This window comes from Miniopterus natalensis, chromosome 5 (assembly GCF_054644295.1).
Source record: "Miniopterus natalensis isolate mMinNat1 chromosome 5, mMinNat1.hap1, whole genome shotgun sequence".
NCBI classification, from domain to species: domain Eukaryota; kingdom Metazoa; phylum Chordata; class Mammalia; order Chiroptera; family Miniopteridae; genus Miniopterus; species Miniopterus natalensis.
The window spans coordinates 90131347-90148901 of NC_142085.1; the positions used below are offsets into that span (position 1 = coordinate 90131347).

The 17555-nt window shown below is 57.9% G+C and overlaps 1 protein-coding gene across 1 annotated transcript; it reads right to left on the bottom strand.

Annotated features, from left to right (window-relative positions):
• Window positions 1-220: 220 nt before the first annotated feature.
• Window positions 221-10291, bottom strand: C5H6orf118 (chromosome 5 C6orf118 homolog). The gene is made up of 7 exons (XM_087817788.1): window positions 10267-10291; window positions 8309-8976; window positions 7447-7569; window positions 6644-6703; window positions 5258-5382; window positions 3029-3087; window positions 221-489 (listed from the first exon to the last, which is right to left on the bottom strand). The coding sequence occupies exons 1-7, from the start codon at window positions 10289-10291 to the stop codon at window positions 221-223; spliced, it is 1329 nt and encodes a 442-aa protein (XP_087673914.1).
• Between the last annotated feature and the right edge of the window lie 7264 nt (window positions 10292-17555).

Genomic DNA, 17555 nt, shown 5'->3' on the forward strand with positions numbered 1-17555 from the left:
TTTATAACAAGGATTTTCCACACACAATATTAAATTTTGAGAGAGACCAATTGACCTGAAAAATTGACCTGAAAAATATTTGACCCCCTTAACCAAACTCTACAGCGTTTCTATGTCAGCTTCATTTTTGTTTTGTTTTTTAGCCAGATCTCTCAATTATTCTCGACAAATATTTTGAAATAAAAATACATTTGGACCGAATTTTACGTAATTCTTTACCCTATTGCAAATCAAATTGCGTGGTGTGTTGGCGAAAGTCGTCAAAGGAAAGAGCAATGAGCCTCCACGTAAGTGAGCGGCGCACCTCTATGCTTTTGACCCTGCTCTCGGTGACGCGCAGGATTCCCGTGTGGACCAAAGTGGTTTTCGCTTCTCTCTCAAGAGCCTGAATTCCGTCCAGCTTCTCAAGTACCGCGCACCTTGCCCTTTGCACCTGGTCGCTGAGAGTAAGGCTCCCCTCCTCCTCGGCCACAGCTTTCTCAGGCGATTCTGGAGGTATTTTTAAAGGCAAAGCGTTACCGTGCGTAATTTCGCAGCCCTTAGGAATAACGTTATGTGTTATCAGCCATGCCGCGCTATACAAAGCTATGCCTTTCGTATAGCTGTCAAATACAGTGCATCTCAAACCCCAAGCACATCAAGAAAAATTACGTGGCTGGAGAGTGGGTTTCCGCCTTTAGCTCCCTCGGGCGGTCAATGAGCGTTTGCCGGGGGCCGATGGGAGCGGCCGGCACCGTGCGGGGAACGCAAGGACGGCTGAGCCGGAGTGAGACTCGGAAGGTAACTAGGAGTTAAACAGGCGAAAGGGGTGGGGGAGCAGAATTTGGCACGTTCACCAAGAAAAGGTTATCGGGTGGGTGGGCGCACTGAGCGCCGGGTGGGTAACGTCAAGAGGATGCTGGAGGAGCGGCGGCCGACCTGGAACGGGCTCGGAGCCGGGTGAGGAATCAGCCCGAGCTGCTGAGGGCTTTCAGCCGGGCAGGAACCGCCTCTGTGCACAGCCCCAAACGCGCAGGACAAGAGGCAGGACCAGAACCAGGGAGACCAGCGCGAGAGCTGCGGCCATTCAAACGACATCGGCCGGGAGAGCGCCCGTGCCCTCAAGGGCAGTGGCGAGACCCAGAGGGACTCGGCAAATAGGGAAACGGCAGGACCTGGCCACTGGCTGGGTCTGGGTGTAGTGAAGAGCTAGGTGCCCAAGTAGCCTCTAGGCTTCAGCTTGGTCGTAGCTAGGAACAGACTTGGTGGGAGGGGGTAACGGGTTCAATGCAACAGGGAGGTAAGAGGGATCCGGGTTCGAGTCCAACTTGGCCACTTACTACGAGCCGTGTTGAAGTGGTGCGGGGAGGAAAGCGAAGGGTGCTTGGTGATGTCATTCACTGAGGTGCGCAGGGAGGCGCAGAGGGCAGGAGGGAGGGCGGGAGGGAGGAGAGGAGAGGGAGATATTAATTGATCTTGGACCTGTTGAGCTGAGACTCAAGCGACCAGGTCCACTAGGCAGTTGGATGTACTGATCCTAAGGCTGAAAAAGAGATTTCAGCAAGAGGAGAGATTTTAAATCCGAGACATGTGAATTGAACCAAAGACATGCTGGGCTCCGCGAATATCAGTATTTACAGGGTACAGAAAGGAGCAGGAGTTGTTGAGAGTGACTCCCTGCTAAGGGTATTTTGTTATTAAGCAGCTCAGGTGGGTTCTGATTGGGTTGGTAAGACTTGATTTTTCTGAGAAAGGACGACGGCTCCTTTTTGATGGGAAAAAGGCGGTTAGAAAGACCTAACGCTTACCGACGCACCGTAAATAACGCCGAAGTCTGCTACCGTTCAACCTCGCCAGATCTGAAGGAAGGGGAAGCTTTGACGTTAAGCTCTGAGAGGCGGGGAGATGGGTTAAGCAGATACACGGTGAACCGAGAGTCAGCCTTCCAAACAAACCGCGAGAAAAACGACCGGATTAAGTCTCTGATCTCGGCCTTAACCTTCGCCGGAGGCCTCCACCTGGAACCTTTAACTGGCGGCAAAGCAGCCAAAGGAGGGCGAGGCCGCCACAGGGCCCACTGCGACCCCTCTGCCTGCGGGCGCCGCCCTCGGGACTCGCTCAGCCCACGTTCATGTCATCAGCCAATTTCCTCAGGACCTGTTCCCAACGTCTTGGTCGCAGCCCGACATGACTCTACACAAGACCCCGACTCACGTCAACGTTCTCCTAAAACCGCACAGAGCTTAGGGAGCACGAAACAGGGAGCGCGTGGTACTCGCTGCCAGAGCCACGAGCCACCAAGGCCGCCCAGACCCACGGAGCCAGCGGAGCTCTTAGGTCAGCTGCTGCCTGTGTCACTTTGTAAAACTCGGTGTTTCTAAAGAACTTGACGGGAAAATGAATAAAATGTAACAGCCTCTCTGAAAAAAACCAAAACACCTTTGAGCTAACTAAGGGCCGGAGACCACGGCCCGTGGACCGGACCCAAAGGTGCCACTCCCCGAGCCACAGTGAAGGCGGGCGGACGTGGCCTGCTGTCCCGAGCCCACCTGCACTGTCCCGAGCCCACCTGCACTGTCCCGAGAGCACCTGCACTGTCCCGAGAGCACCTGCACTGTCCCGAGCCCACCTGCGCTGTCCCGAGCCCACCTGCGCTGTCCCGAGCCCACCTGCGCTGTCCCGAGAGCACCTGCGCTGTCCCGAGCCCACCTGCGCTGTCCCGAGAGCACCTGCGCTGTCCCGAGAGCACCTGCGCTGTCCCGAGCCCACCTGCGCTGTCCCGAGCCCACCTGCGCTGTCCCGAGCCCACCTGCGCTGTCCCGAGCCCACCTGCGCTGTCCCGAACGCACCTGCACTGTCCCGAGCCCACCTGCCCTGTCCCGAGAGCACCTGCGCTGTCCCGAGCCCACCTGCGCTGTCCCGAGCGCACCTGCGCTGTCCCGAGCCCACCTGCGCTGTCCCGAGCGCACCTGCGCTGTCCCGAGCCCACCTGCGCTGTCCCGAGCGCACCTGCGCTGTCCCGAGCCCACCTGCGCTGTCCCGAGCCCACCTGCGCTGTCCCGAGCGCTCTGCAACGACCTCTGCTCCTCCTCGAGTGCGCGCCTGAGCCTGCGGGGCGGGGGCAGAAACAGAGATGTTAGAGGCCTGTTCCTGTCTCTCCTTTTGTTTACTTCTTATGTATTTTAGGTCTTTTCTTAACATTGAGAAATTAAAACTAATCTCAGTTTCTAACAAAAAGGTAATTATTAGAAGATGTACATAAAGTGAGAGCCCGAGTCAGTCAAGTTCAATAAGCCGAAGTCGACGTTCTAGCGGCCGCCGCAGAAGCCGCTGTGGAAAGGAGCCTGTGGAGGTAAAATGAACGACGCCCACAGGGTTTGCTGACGTCCCCCTGTGCCCCGAGCCCCGAGAAGCAAGGAGGCGGAGCCCTCGCGTCTCACATTCTGGCGCCAGGGAGAAGGCAGGCGGGGCTGCGTCTCCCTCTGCGGGATGGCGCCCCACAGACACGGCCGACAAATGCCGCTGTATCTAAATGGAAAGCGAAACACGAGAGATTCTACAATTAAAAAAATAAAAGCCCTTGTAACCGCTTAGTTTCCTCTTCCTGGCTCGAAAAAAACTCAGTCGACTCTCATTTCTAACGGATTTAGAGGGAGGGAAGGAAGGAATCCAGCAGGTGCTGCGAGCACGGGGGAAGCGCTGTGATTCGCTCAGAAGCATCCACACCACCGGTGGCCCATGTCTAGGGGGGCCCCACATCTAGGGGGGCCCATCGTCTAGGGGGGCCCATCGTCTAGGGGGCCCATCATCTAGGGGGGCCCATCGTCTAGGGGGGCCCATCGTCTAGGGGGGCCCCACATCTAGGGGGGCCCATCGTCTAGGGGGGCCCATCGTCTAGGGGGCCCATCATCTAGGGGGTCCCATCGTCTAGGGGGGCCCATCGTCTAGGGGGGCCCATCGTCTGGCTTCCGCGCGTTCGCTGCTCTCTGACTTCTCCCCGTGTCATCGGGATGCCTATGCTCTGGTTTCAGTGCCGGCTCAGGGCTGTGCTCGTATCCTGAAGTGCCCGTTGGGAATACTCGGTTTCGTGCAGCTTCCGTGGCAGCTCCGTGGCCAGTCCCGTTCTCTGTTTTCTCTGGAGAGCAGTGGACTCTGCAGACAAGACATTCTCACCCCCGCGCGCCGCGGGCAGGCGGGTGGCCTGGGCCCCGGGTGCGGCTCCTAACGCGAGAGGACAGGCTCTGAGAGTGGCGACCGTCCATGCGAGGTTGCTCGGGGTCCTCTCCTGTTTCGACCTTGACCTGGGCAGCATTTTGGGGAAGGGAGAAGGGGAGGTCGTATCCAGGGGGTGCCCTTCGACTTCCTTCCATTACAAGACTCTGATTCCCTTCCCCGCCGCCTTCAGGCGCATCCTGTCCCCCGTCTTCGCAGCCCCCAGGCCGCCGCTGGCCCTGCCCTCCCCCGCACCCGGGCCCTCGCGAGGTCGGCAGAGACGGCGGCCACGGCGCCGGCTGCACGGCTCGTCTCTATTTTCAGGCATTTTGAACTTTCAAGGTTTTCTGTCTTCTAGTTACACTGAGGTTACAGGTTTGTTGGAGATTTTTCTTTGTTTTTGTCTCTTGTTCTGTTTTCTTGAGGATTTTTGGGTGCGTTGGATTTCCTTTAACTTTTTTTTAGTCCTTTATAAACCATTTCCTTCTGAAAGGCTAGCGTACAGCGAGGTGAAATGGATTTTGTAGCTAAAAAAACAATAAGGGCTGTCTGGCCGGTGTGGCTCAGCGGTTGAGCATTGACCTGGGATCCAGATGATCGGGGTTTGATTCCCGGTCAAGGCACATGCCCGGGTTGCAGGTTCGATCCCCAGTCGGGGGCGTGCAGGAGGCAGCCGATCAATGACTCTCTCTCATCGATGTTTCTCCCTCTCTCCCTCTCCCTTCCTCTCTCCGAAATCAATTTTAAAAAAACCCAAAACGCAATAAGGTCCTTCATAGAAGGTGTCTTGACTTTGCGGCTCGCTCGCCTATTAAAGTGAGTCCTCAGGGACCACCAGAGAAGACGTGAGCGATACCAGCAACCTCCCCGCCCCATAGACGCACCAGCCTTACAGGCCCTCGCCACGGACGTGTCGGCTTGTGGAAGAGGCCGGAGGACGGGCCTGGTTGGGGATGGCAGTGCCTCCCCGTGACACAGGGAGAATGTAAACGTGGGCCTGTCACGTGGCTCTAATGTCATGAGATAGTACGAGCCTGACACAGACAATCAGATGGTCACTCCTCACCCGTCATTGTGCTCCAGGGCTGCCTTGGTGGCCGCCACGAGCGCCCTCAGCTCCTCCTTGGCCTGGTGGACGTCCGCCGTCCTCACGGAGCTCGTCTCCAGCCCCTTGGCCTGAGCCAGCAGCATCTGGGGGGACAAACACGGGGGAGGGAGTGACAGGGGCAGGGGGAGAATTTCCGCTCCCTGGTGAGCACTGTGCAAACTGTCCTGAGTCCAAATATAAACTCAAGGGAAACAGGCAAAGGGGAGACTGCGGGATGGGCAGAAAGACCAGGGAGCGGGCAGCTGGTCACGGGAAGATCTGGGTGACAGATTCTTCAATGTTTTAAGGTTTTATTTTCCTAAGAAATGTTTTCAACGCTGGGGGTGTCACTGTTGGCCTGTCACGTGCTCCAGGTATGTTCCCGTGGGAAACACAGTTATTTCTTCTGAATTACCGAGCGACCGTTCAGTTCAGCCGCTGCGCTGGGCGTAAGGCAACGCCGCCCGCCGACGAGGGGAGCGGAGCGAGTGCGCCGCCTCCTCGGGGAGACGCGGCTGAGGGCACAGGGCCGAGAGCGGGTGCCCCGGGCCGGGCTTCTTTCCTTCCAGTGGCCGCGGGGCTGTGGCACCGGGTCCCCTTGTGACCCCACCTCAGCAAGCAGGGGCAGGGGGGCCCCGCCGGAGCCTCCGGGTGATCCTCTCCAACAGCAGCTCATTTCTCTGCAGCGTAAAGTCCCTCGGCACCCCCATCTCAGAGCCCCAGCAGGCACGGGATCCTCCTCAGGCCTGAATCTCGCCAGTGTCCCTCTGCCACGCACCTTCGGCCTCCAGCCGGAGACGCTGTGCTCTTAGGGGAGCACGTGACTAGGTTTCCTGGGCCCCCCCGCCCAGGGAACCCAGAAAACCTCCCGACATTCAGGCCTGTGACCTGCATACCCCGGACGCCCAAGCGCCGACATCCACTGGGATGCGGGATACGGGGACAATCGGGACTCGCGAGAAAGAGCCGGTGACACATGCAGAGCCGGTGACACAAACGTCAGGGTCAGTTACACAACCTCGCTCATCAAACAGACGGGGGGGAGGGGGCAGAGGCCGATTCGGAGCAAACCTGGGGGCCGGGCCCCAGAAGGACAGGCCAGCAGGAAAGGTCGCTAAGAATCGGCGGCCAGAGATATTGGGGGAAAAAACCAAGAACGGTGTGTGGGCCCCCCCCTCGCCGTCAGCAGGAGATAAAAGTAAATTCCTTCTCCACACTGTCGGCAGCAGGTGCCGGGGCAGCCCTTCAGCGGGAGCCGCAGCGACTCTGAATGACGCCGGGGGCACAGAGGGTCTGCCCGGGCCCGCGTCCGGCCGCTCGTGCGTGGAGCGGCGGCTGAGTGTGGGCGCCGCGGGAGGCGGGTACCTCGTACTGTTCCGTGGGCTGCGCGCTCAGGAGGATGGCCGTGTACAGCTCGTACTCGTCCTGCGGGGAGAGGGGCCCGGAGGTGAGCTCTGCGCTCTCGCCGCGACGCCGGGGCCCGCTGATCCGGACGACACGGAGGTCGCGGCCCTCGGGTCGGGTCATTTTAAAAAACACAAAGGACATCAGCAACGTATTAAGCAGCGTCCACACTAAAGGCGCGGACGCCGACCGCGCTGGCAGGTCCCCGAGTGTGAACTATTGCTCGCCTGGGGACAGCGCCCTAAGCGCCCCGACGCGAGTCCACACGTGACCGCCTGCCACGCAGCAGCCCCGTGGGTTTGGGTCCTGCTGACCTGCAGACACGCTCCCAGGGCTGGGGACAGTCCCCGCAGCTCTGGCCGCCTGCGGCTGCTTTCAGGTTTCCTTGTCACTGGGAACATGGAGACGAGGGGGCTGGGTGGGCGACCGAACCCCACGCGGCGTCGGCCCGTGAAACCACAGCAGATGTGGTTTCCTAGGAGCCCCAGAAGCCCCCTGTGCGTCATCACAGGTGGTTCACGACGCACTGTGCAGGTGTTTCCCTTCGTGTGCGACGGGGGACCGTCAGCGGACACACAGGCTCCGCCGAGCTGGCTGGGAGTTTCCCGCGGGCCCGTCCCGGCCGCGCCGGGTGGTGCTTCCCTCCGAGGCCCTGGGAGAGGGTGTCCTCGCCCAAGGGACCAGACCCTGACCTCTGGCGGACTCTCGGGGAGGCTGAAGGTCATGTGCTCTCAGCGGTCAGGTGGGAACCACGCGTCTCTTACCTTCACTTCTTTCAGGATGTCGCCAAATACCAGGGAGCTGCGGCAGATGTCCTCGAACACCCGGCTGAGGACCTGCAGCTTGCCGAGCTCCTGGGGGTCACAGAGGCACACTCTCCGGAGCTCCTGCCGGAGAAGCAGCGCCAGCCCATCTCGGGACACCCAGGTCCTCCCCGACCCTTCTCGGCCGAGGGACCGCAGCCCCTGGGGGCTTCCCTCCGAGGACACAGCTCCCCCCGCCCAAGGCCCAGCCCGGTGACGCCCCCGGTGTGCCCGACGCCCTGACAGTGCCGCCCGCCCTGGGTCTCCCTTTTCTTTATTCGTTCCCTGGCCTCCCGCCCCCAAGGATTCACTCTCGGCCCCCACGTGTCCCCAGGGCCTTTCTCTCCCCCTCGGTCCTCCGGCCGGAGGTCTCACCGAGGGTCGCTCGGCTGGCACCAGCCCCCCGCTGCCCTGTCTCCCGCACCCTCACCTCCCACCCGTCACTGCGTCCTGCTGCAGCCCTGGGCCGTTCGGGGGACCCCCCCACGACACTGTCCACCTTCTGCCGACGTGGCAGGTCCTCGGGGGACATCGCCTGCGCCTCCGTGACGTGGCCGTCCCCTGTCTGCTCACCCCCTCGCTTTCCTCCCGCCGCCCGGGGCCTTGCGCTCACCACGGCGCCACGTGGGCCTGACCCCTAACGGCAGCGCTGCCTCCAGCTCGGAGCCTCGGGCTCGGCCCTCCTGCGTGTCACCCTGACCGTCATCACGCACGTGACACACGTCAGGGTGCTCAGGGCCGGCAGCCCGGACCCGCAAGCCAGGCGTCGAGCCCCCGGGGCTGCAGCAGTGCCTCCCCCGTGCCACGCGGGCGCCCTCCTTACCCGCTCCAGCCTCTTCTCGTGGCCCGTCGCCACCCCGCGCCCCGTGAAGTCCCGCGGCAGCCGGTCCCGCGCGGCCAGCACGTCTCTTTGGAAGCTCAAGAACCTCCTGTACTTGTCGGCTCTGGTCACGCCGGCCAGGTAGGAGCTGACGTAGCAGAGCTCGTCCCCGCCCGGGGCGGCCAGCGGGCACCCCCGGCTGGACCGCGGCGGCCGGAACCGCAGCACCTTCAGCTCCGGCCACCTGAGCTCTTCCCTCCTTCGCCGCAGGGGCCCCCGCCCCGCCCCCGGCTGTGCAGCCCCGTCTTCCTCTGAAGCGGGCGGCCCGGGGGCCCGAGGGTGCAGGTACCCGAACAGCCGCGTGCCCTGCGCCTCGCTGGGGCTCACAGCCGTGTGGACGGTGAAATAGGCCAGCGCGTCCCTCATGGCGGCGACCTTCTTATCCGGGGCCTTCTGCGCCCCCGGGGTGGGCCCCGGCGCCGGCCGGTTGGCATTGCGCCAGTGATGCAAGACCACCTCGGGGGGCCGGTAGAGGTTGTTGGGGTTCAGGTGCCCCGAGGTGTAGAGGGCGACCTCGTGCCTGTGAGCTCGCTGCAGCTTGTCCAGGAGCGTCCTGAGGTTGCACAGGGTGTGAACGCCCGGGGGCTCGCAGTGTCTCCCCTGGAGGTGGGCTGCAGAGGGACAGGGGCCACTGAGCGCCTCCCAGCTCCCCGGAGGCTACTCCGCGCCCTGCGCGCCTGCCGGGGGCGCAACCCGGTCCCGGGGAGGGACAGACGCGGACGGGAACCGTTGAAGCCCTTTCATAGAAGCATCTGCGCCCAAAGCAAGGGCGGTGAGCCGGGCACGTGCTTTTCTCCTAAGCGCAGAAACGGGGGTGCAGAGAACCGAGGAGGGGGCATCGCCCCTGCTGCCATCGAACAGCTTACCCCACGCGCAGCAGCTCCAAGCCCGCGCCCAGCTCATGGGACCCGGGTCAGAGCGCAGCCGGGAGGCGCTGGGGTCCCCGCTCTGGCGGCACCTCGGGCCTGAGGACGTGGGGCTGGGGGAGCCCCTGGAAGCCTTGTGGGTTAGCCGCTTCCAGGCTCTTTCCTGTTGCTGACATCACCCAGTATCTTGCTGTTGCAGGACTGAGGTCTCCCCACTTCCTTGTCGGCTGTTGGTGGGGTGACGGGGCTCCTGGGAGCCACCACATCCCTGGACACACGGCCCCTCCGTCTGGGACCCAGCAGGGGCACTGCACACGTTTCCCAAGCCCAACCTCTGCCCCCTTCTAGGACCTGCCTCGTGTGGTTGGTCGCTGTCCCTGTCTCGAGGTCACCAGTGCCAGGGCCACGGCACAACCGTGGAACACTCTCCCCTCATGTCCACAGGCCTGGGGACTACGCCAGGTGGCCCAGCAAGGGGGCAGGGAACCTCGGGCCATCCCAGAGCTGGGCCACCTCAGGGACCTCACCCAGCCTAGAGCCCAGTCTCCCCGGCACTGTCCTATGTGGTGTGAGAGCCGTGGCCTCAGGGTCAGAGCCCCGGGGTGATGTCACCCTGCCTCCCATTCGTAAGATCACAACAGCAGCCCAGACGAAACAAACAGACTAAAGAGAAAACGGAGCACGTGGTACTCCAGGGGCCTGTGGTTGCTCAGCAAGGTCTGTGGAACGGCCGTGTGCCACGGAACGTGTCCTGCAGTGTGGCTTTTTACAAATAATAAGGGAACAGCATCCAGAGACCTCCCCCTTCACCCCCTTCCTCCCGAAGACACACACACAGCCCTGATCGGTCTCCTCTGCGTGTTGTTTCTAGGTTTTCTGCGTTGGCAACTCGTCCGCAAACCCAGTCCTGAACCCGGGGATGCAGCAGCTGAGCGCAGCCTCCAGGAAGGTCTTCCTTTTCTGCGTGGGGCTCAGAGACGCCGGGTTCCCAGGGGACCCAACATCAGACAAACAACACACTCGGTGTCCACTTACAGTCGGGCTCCGAGTCCTCAGACATCCCGCCTCCCCCGGCTCCCGGCTGGGCTGCGAGTTGCTGCGGAGACGGACAAACATTCCGAGGCCCTCCCCACCGAGCTCCCCGCTGCCGGGCAACGAGGACGCGCACCCCCAGCAGTCTCCCCCTTGGCCCTCCTTCCCTTATGCCTCTTGCCATCTTTGGCAGGGAGCACTAGGTGCGCTCGCTTGTTTTACCTTTTAAAATAAAACACTTTTTGTAATCGGAAAAAACATCCAAATATCCCCGCACTCTCACAATCCCTCCCCAAAGCCTGGTAGGCCGGCCTTGGTTGGGCGTCTTGTATAGGGCGGTAAAGACTGCACAGTGCGTAGCCCAGACACCTGTACTGAGATCCAGCACACAGTAGGTGCGGTCACCACACTGAGCTCTAGCACACAGTAGGTGCAGTCACCACACTGAGCTCTAGCACACAGTAGGTGCAGTCACCACACTGAGCTCTAGCACACAGTAGGTGCAGTCACCACACTGAGCTCCAGCACACAGTAGGTGCGGTCACCACACTGAGCTCTAGCACGCAGTAGGTGCATTCACGGCACTGAACTCTAGCACGCGGTAGGTGCGGTCACCACACTGAGCTCTAGCACGCAGTAGGTGCATTCACGGCACTGAGCTCTAGCACGCAGTAGGTGCATTCACGGGGCTGAGCTCTAGCACGCAGTAGGTGCAGTCACGGCGCTGAGCTCTAGCACGCAGTAGGTGCATTCACGGCACTGAGCTCTCGCACGCAGTAGGTGCATTCACGGGGCTGAGCTCTCGCACGCAGTAGGTGCTGTCACTGGACTATGGTGCAGTGGGCTCAGTGCTGACCCAGGGGTTCCCTGGTAGGAAGCGCGGGGATCGGAAGGGGAGCAGCCCACCAAGGCCAGTCAGAGGGGGAAGGAGAGAAACGTACAAGCTCGCGGTTTTAAGGTTTTACTCTCCTAAGAAATGTTTTAAACGCTGAGGGTCTCACTGTTGGTTTGTGTGCGGGAAGGACGTGCCTGTCACGTGCTCCAGGTATGTTCTCCTGGGCAACACAGTTATTTCTTCTGAATTACTGAGCAACCACTGAGTTCAGCCGCTGCGCTGGGCGTAAGGCAACACGCCCGCGAACGAGGGGAGCAGAGCGAGCGCGCCGCCTCCTCGGGGAGACGCGGCTGAGGCGCAGAGTGTACGCCTGTGCTCTCTCCTCGGGCTGCCCAGTCTCGGGGGAAACCTTAAAGTCTCTCCTTTCCTCTCTGGAAACCAACTCTGTCTAAATCTCCTTCAGCCAGAAGCACGCGAGGGCAGGGCCGACCCAGCTGCTCCCGGGAGACCAGCTCTGAGCAGCCCTCGCCGCTCGGCTCAAACTCTCACTCCCAGAGCTGCGCGATGACACCGGGCGGGCCTGGGAGGCTCCGGGCAGGCACGTTGTTTTATTTCCAGATGGTCACTGTCAATGTGGGTGCTCAGAGGTGCCAGATGGTCACTGTCAACGTGGGTGCTCAGAGGCCATGCGGTGGCCACGACCCCCGCGAGCTCGGACGGCTCCGTGAGGAGGTGTCCCCGAGTGTCACCCGGAGGCAGACACACAAGTGTTCACCGATGTCCTCTCTCCAGGGCTGAGTGTGCAGGGGTCTGGCCACAACCAGGAGTGTTGACCTGAGAACGCCCGCGTTGCGAGGGATCTAAGTCCTGACCCAGGACTGGACATGCCTTGTCTCTGACCTCCGTCAATTTTACACTAGCATCCAACGTGGGGCACCCAGGTTTTCCCGGGACCGAGTACTGAAGATGAAGCAATGAGCCTTTCTGCTCAGAACTGCTCAGCAGCTCAGCAGAGCGGCTGGCGATGCCTCCAGACCGTGGAATAACCGCACCCTCCGCCCTGCGCAGGCAGGCGACAGGTGTTCTCCCCTTCCTCCACGGACGGGCTAGGGGCCAGGCTCCCTGACCTCGGCAGGCAGCCCTGGGAGGTGCGGCCCCTGGGGCCACTGGGTCACCTCCCGGGTCCAGCCCACACTGCCCTCACTCCGCTCATTGGCACAAGAATGAATTTGGCTCATTTCACATAAAATTGTGGAGTCTTCGTTTAGATCAGGAAGAAAATAATTTGTTTGTTCCCAACACCTGTTTCTCCCGAGTCAGCCCTCAGGGTGGGGCACAGACACGGTGAGACTTTCCCTGCTCAGGTGCTAAAGGCCAGCACGTCGGTGGTCACGTTGGCCTCGAGCCTTAAAAACTCACCTGCGACTCTCCCGTTTCTAAATGTTTCCACAAAGTGTTTGAGGCAGGAACGTGTTGACTTACTATGTTATTGGTGCAAAGAATGTATCTGCCAAAAACAGACGGGACCTCCCGAGGCCAGACGTCTACGTGGGAACGGCCAGAGCTGCTCCCCACGCCGTGGCCTCGGCAGGGGCTGATATTTTGCCTCTAGGCTCTAGGTGGCGCTGAAAGACACGTGGAAACACCTGGCAACTGCTGATAATCCTTCCTGCTCCGCACCCCCGCCCATTCTCCCCTCCTTCACCCTGAAAACCAAGCCATCTGCTCCGCGGCTCCGCGAGGAATGCAGACTCTCTCCCCGGCTGCGGGATGCTCGCGGCACCGGCGCAGGGGCTGGGAGGCGAAGGCACTGCTAGAGACGAACGCAGACCCGTCCCCGGGCTCCTCTCCCACCCGTAAGCGCGGAGGTCAGGCAGGGGCCGAGCCCTGGACTGTGGAGCCTGCTGGTTTGGAGCTTGTTGGGCTTTTTTTGGTTTATTTTTTACGACTGGACAGATGCGAGCACGTTCAAGGAACGGGGCTGTGGAAGTGGTAGAAGCTGAAAATCTACGAATTGGGGACATTCATTTCCAGATCTGGCACCCACCTAAAGGACACAGGTAATCCGCCCAAGGGGAGCTGGGCAGGCAGGGAGAGACCAACACAGATCGGACATCTACTGGGCCTCGTTCACCAGACAGCCCGTGATCTCGCCGTGAACACGGTTCCCAGGAAGAGCAGAGGACAGCGGGTGCTTAACGCAGGTGCGGGAGCAGGAGCAGGAGCAGGAGCAGGAGCAAGGCGAGCGAGGGCCCTGCTGCCTGGCTCTGGACCCCTGCCACTGGTCCCCTGCCACGTCCCCTCAGCCGTATCTCAAGCCGTCTGTGCTTCTCCGGGTTGGGGTTCACAGAGGAAGTGTGACCCCACGTCACCCGCGAGTCCCCGTGGGGTGGCTGGCTCCCTGGCTCAGGCTCACCTTAGGGCTGGCACCCCGCACAGGGCAGGTGTGGGCCCGGCCACCGGGTCACCTCAGGCAGCTCTGGCTCTCTGGCTCCTTGCGTGACGGGCTGGGTTTGAGAGGCTCGGGTTTGCTCGCGGTTAGTGCAGGTCTGGGGAGGCAGCTGAGCTTTCACTGTGGTCCTAACTCTACCCCGTGCCTGCCCTCAGGGCAGGGGCAGCCCCGGAAACAGCTCTGTGAGCAGAGACGTGACGGTAAAGCCCCGAGGGTGCCCTCTGCCGGGCACAGCGAGGTGTGGCCTAGAACGTTCTCTACAGCAGAAGGAACCCCGACGCTCACATGACCAAGCACTGCCGCGGGCTCCTTCCCTGAGCCCCGGGACATGAACTGCTGCGGCCCCGACGGCAGGGGAGCTGCTTCCGGAGCCTGGGGCTCGACACTGGGGTTCCTCAGCTCTGCGCCCTGAAGCAGTCCTTCTGAAGACCCCATGCCCCAACAGTCCCAGCTCTCCTGGCTGAAGCCAACATGGGCATCACCTGCCCGGGAACTTGGTGTCTCCTAGCAACCAGGCCTGGAGCCTGCAGCCAAACAGCCAAACCTGCCCGGCCGGCCGCTGCACCTCCTCAGTGCACAACGCCTCGCACCTTCCCCACAAATGACACTCAGGATAAACACGAAAGGAGGTGTTTAAAAACTCTGTATTCAATTATTCACACTGAGGGGCATCCATTAAAATTATGAACATCTCTGAATATATTTCAGGTATCATACATATATATACTTTATATGTATAATTACATATCGACAAAGGACTCCTCGCCGCTCCGAAGCACGTAAAACACAGGGAGGCCTCGCAGCGGGACACCCAGATATGCATATACGCTGGCCGCTCGCGTTACGGGTTTATTTACAGCTCGCCTTAGGTTATAATAAAAGGTTACCGTCTTACTGTACAAATGTGACAGGAAAGGTTTCTTTTAAATACAAAGACTGCAAATGAACCCATGGAAAATTACACACATGTACAGTATGTATAGTTTACAAATGCAGAGCTGAGACCTCTCCAGGTCACTGCACTCACGCATTTTACAAAGATTTGTGTTATACATATAAAATAATTTTTTGAAGTTTACTCGCTTGTCAGCTACAATGCAGTTGGATATTATTCACTTGGAATTCCTTCTCCTTCCAAAAGAGAGCCCGTGGGCATCAGGCACAGATCCACGGGCTGGAAACCCGTGGGGGCGAGCTGCAGTTCTGAGCCTGCCACCTTACATCCCCGCAGCTTGGAGCTGTGTAACCAAGTTAGACCCCAGCAGGTTTGAACGTGTCACCACCTTAAGTTCCAGCAGTTGTGGGTCATCAGGGGGATGGCTGCCAGCAGACCCTCGGTGCCTGAGCTCGGCGGGGATCTAGGGTCCCTTGTTCATAGGAACTTGTAAAGAAAGTCACCTTTCCTTTCCAGAAAGATTCAAAATGCTGCATTTCTTCAAATTTTGGTAACTGTTTCACAGTGTTTGGGGCCAGCACGTTATTTCAATGGGTCACTGGGCTTGGTATGGTGGCAGGTGGGGCGTTGTGTAGTGATGCCTCCTACAGGTAAATCCATTGCACCTCCGATCTGCACACTAAGTGAACACACAGAATACACACTGTACAAGGGGTCATATGAAAGGTAACATCCCGTGTGTCACTCTCGCCAGCTGCCTGAGATGTGGCAGAGGACAGCCATGCCCGTCCCATAGGGCATTTCAGATGGGCTAGCATAAGGATAAGACACCTCTGAGTTTACAGTAGCAATACAAGCTGTCCACTTACACTCCTGCAAACACAGCCCTCGCAAACACCAGCTGAAAACCGACCGTGCGAACCAACTTCTATACTCAGCGGTCTGGGTCCGGCTGTGAGTTTCTGAGTCCCTGTGTCCCACAGAGCAGCCGGCCTGAGGGCTGCCAGTCACCCCCACTTGAGGTCAGGCACGGTCAGGACAGGACACGCAAGGCGAGCAGCACCGCTTCACACTGCTCCCCAGGAGGAAGCACTGAGCGTCAGTGGAGGAGCAATGCTTCTTCGAATTTCAAACGTGTTTTCTGGGAAACATCTGTGTCTTTCTCTTTGTTCCATTTCTAATAATTTAGAACCGGACACCACTGAAACTTTTTCTTTTCTGCTCTTTATCATCACAGAAATGCATCTCATGCTTCCTGCAACCAAATGTCCAGGTAAAAAAAGACAAAAGGAAAGCTGTGCTGGATTGAGCATCACTGATCCAAACTGAGGATGAGTCTCTAAAGAAATCAGTAAAGTGTGTATCAGGATACTTATGCAAATGTGAAAATACAGCAGCCACATGCCACCGTCAAGCACGGGGGAATGTGACCAGAAGCAGCCGTGGCTGGTTTACCACTAGTTTACATTTTACAGTGATTTAACAGTCAGACTAGTACTTGCAATGGAAGGAATACACCTATGGGACTAAATCAGTGTCTTGAAAGAATTAAGCCCTAAATCAGCAGAGTGTAGAAAGCGTGTTGGAAATACATAAAGATAGAAGTGATTTTCAAAATCTAAATCATGCGTGTGTACCGGAAATCCGCAAAAATCACATCCTAGTCAGGGCCACAGTTCTTGGAAGCTGCAAAACAGGCTGACCGGGCAGGTTGTGGGTGGGAGCCATCAGGGTATATGCCAATAAAATCAAGTAAAGGTCCTACCCATTCAACTTGGTAACATTAGCCATGGGTGTGTCCCTTTAAATGTCTTTAATTACAGTGAAGAAAAGCAGAGAAGGAACATACAATGGAAGAGAGAAATTTCAGCACTGAAAATAAAGGCGAGGCCCAAGGAGAGGTGAGTAATTTAGTCCTATTTAAAGCTCAGATCTTAATTCTGAGTTCAACGACTAGAACCTAATATGCAAAACTAAATGTACTTAAAATATCCAGGTAGCTAAGGATTTATATAATCCCATGTATCATGTATATACATGTGCCTGAACATTCCAATAAAGCAAAATCCACTGAGGCCGACTGTACAAATTAAATAAAAACAACTGAAAAGCATGCTGGAGAGAGGAAACCTACACTGGACGCTCTCACTTCATACACGTACCCGTGTTGCTGTGGACAGTCACTTCAAGGGGCACTGTGGGCGTCTGCACAGGGGCTCTGGCCTCTGTGGGGAGTGACAGAGAACAAGGTTCTCACTTGCTCCTTAGGAACAGCCATCACTTTTGGAAACGGGTCCTTATCCTGCCTACCCCAGGAAAAGAGCCATTTCTGAGGACTACTTTCCAAACCCAATACATTTCTTTAAAGTTTTCCCAATTAATTAAGGCACAGCGGACCACTAATGAATAAGGAGCTTGCATTTTTAGAACTGATTCCACTGCCCAGTCCCATACTCCAGGCTGCTGGCATGCATTTCCAAGGAAATCTCTAGTTAACAAATACATTCACGATCTCTGGGAAGATACTGGAATAATGGTGTTTGATAATAAAACTGGTCTATTATAAACGGCACAACCAATAATAATGTCTGCAAACTGAGCATCCTGCCTCTGCTCACAGCCAGTTACCAAGTTCACACTGACCATGAAAATTTGGACCGACATAAAATACCACCCTAATGAGAAAATCATCAAAACCTTTGGCAATGAAAACCATCTGCCCTTTTAAGGAAAGGTTTGGGGAAAGGATGACAACAGAACTCGAAAGTTTGTCTGCTAAATATACCTGCCAAAACAGAAAAATACTCCTAACTGTATTTCTTTTTCAAAAACCAGATTGTTAACTAAATATCACTTCACCCCAAGACCTTTGATTTTAGGCAAATCTATGATTCCTACGTAAATCTTACATGTGGGAAAAGCAGGGTGAATAGTTTACATCAGAATATAGCCCTTTGCTCACACTTTATTTCTACTGTGACAATATTTCCCAACGAATTAACCAACCAATAAACCCATTCGCATTTTTTTTCTTTTTGGAAACTGTTTAGATATCACATGATACACCTGCTCTGTAGAAATAAGAGAACATCCTATAACAATCTATCAGA